The following is a 9,621-nucleotide window of genomic DNA, read 5'->3' on the forward strand; positions in this document are numbered from 1 at the left end:
TCATTCCATATAATAAAACTATGCGTTATAAACCATTATTATCCCCGTTTTCCTGATGAAGAAACCGAGGCAGAGAAAAGTTGGATAGTAAGTCTTGGCAGGGCCAGGATTTGAACCTGTGTAACCTGGAGTAAGAGCCTCTGCTTTTCCATTTTGTTATACAAACAGTAATAAGGAAAAGCCTTTTTAAAAAAAAAATCCTGAATAGAGAAAAAGAAAGTCACAGCTGGATTTTGTAATTGGCCTATGGTTCCTAACCTCAGACCAAGTAATAATAGAGCGTTCGTACCACTTTTCTGATAGAGGTGAAAGAACGAGGCTGTAGAGACTAGCTATAGGAAACTCTGGTTTTCTGTTGCTCCAAGCTCACAGGGACAAAGGCCAACTCTGGGTCTACAATTTTTCAGATGATTGGAGAGCCCTTCTTTGCAACAGAATTCTGAAAGCAGTGGTAACACTGAAAAGTGATTGCTCATTACATTAGAGAATAAAATAAATGTAAAATCTATCAACTTATCTATGTTGCTACATATTTTAAAATTTATCTCATTGCAATTAAAGTGAAGTCAAGAAATCAGAGAAAGAAGGCATCTTCAAATTTGGCAGATCCAAAAGAAAAAAGCATTAACAGGAAGATAATAATGTATTCCACAATTTTACTTCCAAATCCTAAAACACTGTGAGGGGCAGTAGAAAGAGTAATACTTGGGTGGCTTCCTGGGTTTGTCATTAACTGGCTGTGTGACCTTTGGCAACTCAATGAGCATTAAAAATATTTAGCAGAGCTATTGGTCTAGGTCATTCTCTCTTTCTTCTACATGTTTAACAAAAATCCATAGTGACAGTCATAGAGATAACAATTTTTGACATAATCCCCAATGACCGCATCATTTGGTTAAATTTAATTTGACCTTCATTAGACACAAAACTTGCTGCTACTAGTCCGAATAATATTGAGACTTTAAAAAAGGGATAAAGGCCATCCAATGAATATGTACTTAGCTAAACATAAGGTCAAGGAGTTAGACAGAAGATAAGACCAAAGTGAAAACTAATTTTTTTACGTGTCTGGAAGGTGAGAAATAGATGTTTAAATTGGACTCAGGAAGCCACGAGGGGCCAAGCGAATGACAGCTAGAGGAAGGTTACGGCAGCTGTGTTTGTAAAGGATTATGCTAACTCTGTTCTTCTGAGAATTTCAAAGGACTTCAAGAAAATAAGATACTGGCTCCCTATATTTTTAATTTTGGGGGCTACAGAGAAGGGTTCTTTGGCTGTGAAAATAATCTGTGAGATTTCTTTCAATAAGAGATTTGTATTTTCAGCCTATAGTTTAAAGGAAGGTTTGCAATTCAGGTACTCTAAAAATGCTACAGAGCCACATGTAAGTCATATATGAATAGGGCTGGATGCTTTTAGAGAGCTGATCTGATGGGAGTGGGAGGCACGGCAGCAGAGCGCTGGTGTCACCACATGGGGTGGCCTTATTATACCTAATTTACAGCTGGTAAAATGGAGGCTTATAAAGGCTGAATTGACAGTTGTCAAACAACTGGTCCGCGGTAGAGTTGGGTTCCCAATGATGTCTGACACCAGTGTCCATATTCTTAACCACACCAAAGTTTTAGGCACAGAAGTCTTGAGCTTCACCCACTTCATACCTTTTCTGTCTTGTATCTCTCTACTCCACACCCCAAACACATCTCTTAATTTCTTTGACGTGAGGAGCATTATCATGCAAAACATGATCACACTGCTCACAGATAACAATTCACATAAAGGGAAGGAAGTGTTGGAGAATGAGACAGGGAAGAGGGGTCACACTCTTTAAGACAAACAAGTCCAACCAGACCACTGACCTGACACCATAGATTAGAATGCAGCATTTTTATTGTAAAAGTCCACATATTAAGCAATTCCCTTTGTGAAAAGGTTTTCAAATACATAGACCAGGAGCAGCTGATAATTAAGAATTAGATTATGTATAATATATATTCATGTTGCCAATACTATGCACACATTGGAAAGCTAGCTTTTTTGAGTGTCCCCATTAACGGAATACATTTCAAGTTGACAATAATAACATGTTTCTCGTCATTGAAAATTTGCCAACAACTCTCCCAAAGAGTCAACATTTAATATGTTAACAATTCAAAACAAGAAAATAATTCTATTATTTACATGTGTTTGAGGTTATATACTAGAGCACTGATACAGTAAAGGTTTGTAAAATTGGCAGCTAAATGTATTTCAGGATTCATCCAGATGACTTGATCATGACTTTACATGGTTTTCTATTAACAATGCCACTTTCTCTTCTTTTCTATTCTTTTTAGATTATCTATAGCTATGATTGAATTCTGACTTAGAGTAATGATTGCCAAAAGGAAGAACTTGCAAAGGGTGCTATTTTAGAAAAATAAGGATTCAGGATGAATACATGAACATGGAGCTCAACTCATTATGTTTGAAGTCTGGGACCACCACTTCATGTGAATACAATATCCTTGAATGAGGACACAGTCATAGGCTCAACCTCCATGTAAGTCTTTCATTTGTTCTTTCATTTTCTAAATGTTAACTTCAGTACATTTTGGTTTTCACAGAGCATAGATTACTCCATTCTGAACACCAGTCAGGTATGACTCCTGCTTATGTCTGTCATGTGTCCTCAGTGAAGGGGTGGATGGGTCAGAGCTGACTCACCTCCAAACCTGGAACAATAATACACAGGTTCTAATTATGCCCTACTAGATTCATTTCTCTACATAAATGGAGGATATCAATGTTGTTCTAAAAGGAGTATGGACTTTGCCTAAAGTAAATGTTTGATCATGAACAAAAATAGCCACAATTCTTTGGATCCTTCTGTTTACTTCTACAAGATCAAAGAGCACTGCATAATGCCTGTGTGAAAAGATGAATCACTGGTTCCAGACCAGCGCAGAGAGATTCACCAGAAGCATATAAAGCCAGTTCACTTCCAACCACATTTATTTAGCGCCAGCTATGTGCCAAGCACTATACAAGGTGCTGAGGACCCAAAGAGGAAATGACAAGGATTCTGCCCACAAGGCACTCACAGTCACTAGAAGCAGATCTTGAGATGGAGAGTAAGTTCTGGTATGACCTATCATCCTAAAAGGAAGAAAAAATAGCAGCAAGCACACACATTTACTTTATTCTCTGTGAAACTGGGCATATTTCGAGGTGGCAGATGTCAGTTATCCAGTCTGTATTTTACTTTACTTAAGGTGTTTTAATATGTCATACGAGGAAAAAATAAGATGTTTGAATCTTCATGCATGAGGGAGAAGGTAGAGAAAATTCCTCCCTCCAATTCCAAACCCCAAACCCTTATAATTACATTCATGATTCTTTTACAGCCCAAAGACACAGAATAAAAGACAATACTTTATGATGTTAACTTCAATCCATTTGTTTTGGCTCTAGAGAGACGCATGCATTAAACTTGAAGCATTCTATGTTACTGAAATATTTACATCATTGTACATGTGATGTGGAGGAAATTTTCCTCATATCTTGGGCTGGAGATGAAATAGATTTCTAGTGTAGGCTCCTATATTTAAAGCAGGTTGTGATTTTTCTCAAATAAGGGAGATATCCTATTGGGATCAAATTTACCACAACTTGACCCCAGAGGAACAGAGCATACAGTTTTGGATCTTTTGCATCTAATTGTATTTTGAATTGAGTAAGGATACCACCACTGTAAATAGTCATGGCTTTCACTATTGCAGTTCCTGTCCTGGAAAACAAAATCTTGTTTGGTTTCAATGTTCCTGCTCTAATTTCACTTTGCCTTGCAGGTTTGAGACACAGCAAACAGTATAGCTCAAATTACACTTATTTACCACAGGAGAGTTGGGTGCAAACCATATGACATGAATACAATTTACCAGGTTAGAACATAGAAACAAATTCAGAGTATTATAAACCACTCAGGGGATTATATAAGTGGACTTAGAAAGGACATTCTCTCTCCATGAGATTTAGTGAGTAAGACCCACATCAGTAACACCCATACCTCTTCACAGGTAAAGGTAGGAAACCCAGTAAACCAGATTGAACAAGCAGAAGGCAGTGGGGAAGAAAATCCGCGCATAGGAGTCCATCTTGGCGATACGGATATGTATCCTCCCATGTCTCCAAGCTCCTGTTCGGCAATCTTCGAAACAGCAGAAAAAACTGGCACAGTCCTTGCCGTCCAGACACTCATACCCATATTCTTCATCTCTCTCTTGAAGGTGTGTGGCATTATTCATTTGAATGGTTGCTGATCGTGGGCGGATATCAATGGTAGGGGCCTGAGATAAGGGTAGGGAAGGAGAGGGATCAGAGTTAGTTATACTTGCTAAATCCTAGACCATTTCTCCACAGTGTCAACCAATGTGAATGATGAATCTGAAAATGAGTACTCAGGGAATTGCTATGACATCATGATCTACAATGGTAAAATTGAACTTAGAAGGATAGCACATTTGCAGATTTCAAATTTTGAGCTTAAGCAGTGCAGCTGAAAACAATACCACCAAGCTAATAGCTATAGCAAGAAGATTGAACACCAAAAGAACTCAAAGTTTAAAGATTTAAATCACACAACTACATGGAATCTTATTCTAGTAAATATTAGATGTGAGGTTGGTTACATGAAGGCATTTAATGGTGTTGCACATGAGTAGAACAGAGAAATAAAAACGCGTCAATTTTGAAATCAAATTTTGGGTCATGCTCATCTATATAGGCAAATACTATAACCCCATTACACTGAGCAAATGTATTAAATGCTTTTAATAGAAAATGTCAAGATATATATAAATGTAGAAGTTTCCTGAGTTTATACCACAGTGGTATGACTTACTTATGTTTTAATGGAATATATAAGTACTTTGTCTAACGTTCACCATTTAGAAGCTTCAGGATGTCAGCAATATTAACCTACATGTGAGTGAAAATTTTTTTTTAAATGTTAATAGCTATCAAACTCTGTCTGGCATGAGAAGAAACTAGTAGCAATTAACTAAATGTTAATCTAATCTTTGCTGCTGCACCAATTACAAAATTGCTAGAAAACTCAAACATTTATTTAATGTTAATTTGGATGAGTTAGTTTTAGGGTAATATAAATCCAAATCGTATTGTCTGTGAATCAGCTATCGGAATCCAGCTGAGAATAGAAATCTCATTAGCTATTGCATGATAGAGCCAAAGGCCCCTGGATCACCCTGGAAGGAAGGGATGGGTGTTTTAACTTAAAGCATTTCAAAAAGACTGTATTATTTTTATAGAACTGACAGGTAGAGTTCAGGTCAGTGGAGATTATTGCACGTACTTATTGAAAAACAAACAATCCTTTGTTGAATGAGGATTTACAGAGTCAAATTTTAGGGCATATATAGTATATATGGGACATGGTAGTTACAACCAGTGAAACTGGATTCCATTTTTATCTGAGAAGAGAGGGTAAGTCTTGGCTTTGACGTTTAAAGAGGCCCACTTTACTAATGACATCTCATAGAGCTTAGAGATATTTTTAGCCTCAAGTTAGGTCAAAACCTCTGAATTAATGTAGGGTTGCTGAATCAATTCTAGAAATCTATAGAACTTTCTCCATCTTAAATGTGTTATCTCTAGTGGAATGCTTAAATGTCTGCTCATAAAAAATAAATAAAACACCATGTAAGCATTAATAGTTAAATTCAGCAGTTGCATGCAGTGAATTTCCATTCCAAAAAACATTATACCTTGAAGGAAAACATCCGAAGAAGCTTTGGGTTTGTAGACAGAAAAGAGAATCACATTTTTTTTTAATGAAAAAAGGAAGAAAAAAAAAAAGAGAGACAAAATAAGATAAATTAAAAATACATTTTGAAAGCATAGCAAGTGAAATGAACTGAAATTGTAAACAAAGAAGGACAGTTCTGAGCTTGGAACAAAGCATATGCCTAAAGTTGGACAATGAAATTTGGTGATTGATTGCTAGTGAAACCTCCAGTAAATTAATCCACAGTGATCTAACTGCAAAAGCCAGTATTGTTCACGTGTGAGGAAGCCTTCTATTGCCCGTTTTCCCTGTACAGAAATACTGATTTCATTTTCTAATTATCATCAAGGAGGCCTTACTAGGAGAGCCTTGACGCAATGAACCCAAGGGCATATTAAATGGGAAAATGAAATTTCAGCTTCTCATTCACAGCTTGGGCTCTTGATAGTTCTGATAAATCATCTAATTGGCTTAAAAGAGGGAAATGCATGAATTTCTCAGGTAATTTCATTTTTTCAGGTTCTTTAATTCCCTTTCTCCTCTGCCTTCTTTTCTTCTGCCATCTCATGACCCTGGCTTAAGGAATCCAAGTGTTTTGTATCTCTGCAACAAAATCCACTCCACAATAGAGAGGACCAGAGGGCTTTGTCCTAAGCCAGTCCTCACATCCCTGTTTCTACTGGCAGGTAATAATGCTGAGTGTCAGTAGAACCATCTTTTGGGGGAAAATGAAATAGCAAGTGAAGGAGGGGAAGAAAACAAAACACAACAAGGAAAATAAACTAAGGATAGTGAAAATGCAAAGGTAAAGAGAGGCAATACAGACAGAGAAAGAAAGGGCTGCATAAAGTATAGTGAATATTTGGGCAATTAAAGATAACAGTTTCTTTTGCATTAATCGTCAAGAATAATGATGCTTCTTCACCTGTTATAATGTCTTACATTCAAATAAACACGTGCAATTTGTAGAATTTCACCTGCGTTTCTGGACATGCATCAGGATGCAGTCTAGCATCAGCTAGATTATGTGGTTATAATTCAGCTCCCCAAAGCCCATGCGTCAGAAAGCTGGCCACTAACATGACCCTCATAGCCCTTAGAGCAGAAGACCAGAGAAGGCTATAAATTCAGGAGTTCCTTTGCCCCAGTATTGTAAGGAAATGGACTTTAATTTTCATGGGGCCTCCTATGAACCAAACACCATGTTTAAGTGGGCAAATGGGTAGCTACATGCTCTTTTCAACATCCATAATAAAAGACAGTTGCTTTAGGCATTTATATTTATGCTTCATCAACTCTAAAGTTAGGTGGCAAGGTGAAGCCATCCTACCTGCTTCCAAGTCACTGAACTCAATCCAGGTTGGTAACTGCGTAAATCATCAACATCAACCACCATCATCAACTATAATTGTAAAGTACTATGTAATGATTTTTACACCCATTACACCATTTATTCCTCACAGCAGCCTCATAAGATATGTCTTTTTTGTAATACTCATTTTATATATGAGAAAATAAAAAAGGGAGGCTAAAAAAATGCGTTTTAACTATAAAACCAATAGAAGTCCTCTGGCAATGCACACACACACACACACACACACACACACATTATTTGCAGCAGTGTGGTGATCCCTGAAACTTTAAGAACCTTGTGGCTTCCTATTGGAAATTGTTGGATGAAAAATTTAAATTAAAACATCAATAATTTAAAAAATATTAGTTAAGAGGCAGAAAGATGAAAATCAATGAAACCTAAAATAACAAGCTACTAGAAGATGAATGCGTTGTTCAGCCATGATTATACTCCCAATGAAATAGAGAGAGCAAGAGTCTGCCTTACTGAATCAGGTCTCTCCCAAGTAACTGATGGCCTTAATGAATCCTTATGGCCTGGCCAAACTCACACAGTCCCTTTTCATCTTGCGGCCCAAAGTGTGGATAGACTGCAGACAGGCTAAGCAAGACCAAACCAAAACAAAACCAGGTGATCTCTCTGCATACAAATGTCAAAGGTCCCAATAAGAAATGATACATACAGGGTTTTTCTTCTTTTTGTCTTTGTCCTTGCTTGGTTTCCGGTTGCTGACAAAATAATGCAGAGTGCCATACTCCACCAAAGCAGAGAAGACAAAGATGAAGCAAACGGATACGAAGAGATCCATTGCCGTGACATAGGAGACCTTGGGGAGCGACTTCCGGGCAATGGTGCTGAGGGTAGTCATCGTCAGGACAGTGGTAATGCCTGCAGGAAGACACAACAAAACAGATCATGTGACCACACCAGCAAGGTGGATAGCTGTCACTAATAAAACCAAACGTGTTTTGTGACTTCTGAGGAGCAACCTCAGTATTGGGAAAGGAGGTGTAACTCAGATTCATTCACTCAGTTCACAGATGTGTATTGCCCGCCTACTGTGTATCATCTACCGTGTGTGCTGAGAAACGGGCTGAAAATGTGATGAGAAATAAAATAGACATGGTCCCTGGCCACATGTCCCTCGTATTTCAGCGAAAGACACCACCGTGGATCAAGTAAGCAAAGAAAAGTATAATTACAAATTATGGTATGTGCCATGCAGAAGAGCAGGGATGATGAGAACTTACTTAGATGGAAGGCCTCTTTGAGGAGGTGATATTTAAGGCAAAGCTTAAAAAATCAGAAGAAACCAACCTTTTGGCTATTAGCACTAAATAAATTAAAGGGAGGTTCTGAGGAAGGGAAACCTTACCTGTTTTTGAATTTTTAAAATACCTGGCTTCTGGGGATGGGTGGGGAAATCATGGTGATGCTGGGGAAATCGAAGTTCCATCATGCAGAGCATGCACAGGAGTTTGCATTTTATTCACAGTGCAAGGAGAAGTCATTTAAAAGTATTAAATAGAGGAGGTGCGTTGTGTACGACTGACATGTTCTGATGGATAAATTCTTTAGAGGCTAGTTGTGATGAAAATAGGTACCTCAGAAGTAATATCATAACTAATATTTACTGAAAACTTCCTCATGCCAGGCACTCTGATAAGCATTTTATGTGCATTCTCTCTTTGAATCTTTACAGCAGATATTTTCATTTTGATTTTATAGTTGAGGAAAAGGAGGCTAAAGGACCAGTGCCATGTCAGATGGTAAAGTAGCAGAAGGATTTAAACACAAAAATTAAATGTCTGATTTCAAAACACTCCTTTTCCCCCTTGTGCAACAGTGCCCAAGCAAACAAGTCCTGCCCAATAATTGTTTAATAACAAAGAACAAAGTTAAGACAACCTATATGTATCTACAGGGGAAGGGTCAGGGGCTTACCTTCTGTAACAGCTATGTTAATTACAATAAAGGCAACACAGATTCAGTATCTGCATAAGTTATAGCTCCAGTTATAGGAACTTAAGTCACTTCAACAGTCTAAATTTCTGCATCTGTTAGTGATCGTGGAGTCATCCATCTCCCTGTCTAGTCTATATACTTTGTGACAACAGATAAGAAATATATCTTGATGTCCATTGTAATCCCATACTGAGTATAGTGCTAGGACTCAATAAATATCAAATGAATAAATAAAACAATTGAAGAATAGTGTATATATGAAAGACTAGAGACTCAACCTACATTTGAAAATAGGAATCTACATTGATGACTTGGGGGAGATAGATAACTGTTCTGTGCAATTAAAACTAACACTTGGGCTTCCCTGGTGGCGCAGTGGTTGCGAGTCCGCCTGCCGATGCAGGGGACGCGGGTTCGTGCCCTGGTCCGGGAGGATCCCGCGTGCCGCGGAGCGGCTGGGCCCGTGAGCCATGGCCGCTGGGCCTGCGCGTCCGGAGCCTGTGCTCCGCAGCGGGAG

At 38.2% G+C, this 9,621-nt stretch overlaps 1 protein-coding gene across 2 annotated transcripts in view; it reads right to left on the minus strand.

The window, feature by feature from the left end:
• Positions 1-1,855: 1,855 nt before the first annotated feature.
• GABRG2 (gamma-aminobutyric acid type A receptor subunit gamma2) overlaps positions 1,856-9,621 on the minus strand; it is a 129,154-nt gene continuing 121,388 nt past the window's right edge. The window contains exons 8-10 of one of the 2 annotated variants that reach the window (XM_007469262.1): positions 7,822-8,027; positions 5,766-5,789; positions 1,873-4,328 (exon numbers count right to left, since the gene is read on the minus strand). In XM_007469262.1, coding sequence (XP_007469324.1) covers positions 4,053-4,328; positions 5,766-5,789; positions 7,822-8,027 — 506 coding nt within the window. In that variant the 3' untranslated portion in view covers positions 1,873-4,052. Of the gene's footprint in view, positions 4,329-5,765; positions 5,790-7,821; positions 8,028-9,621 lie in introns of both variants that reach the window. The other variant, XM_007469263.1, reaches the window with a different exon arrangement.

Source organism: Lipotes vexillifer, unplaced genomic scaffold (genome assembly GCF_000442215.2).
Source record: "Lipotes vexillifer unplaced genomic scaffold, Lipotes_vexillifer_v1.1 scaffold289, whole genome shotgun sequence".
Lineage (NCBI taxonomy): Eukaryota > Metazoa > Chordata > Mammalia > Artiodactyla > Lipotidae > Lipotes > Lipotes vexillifer.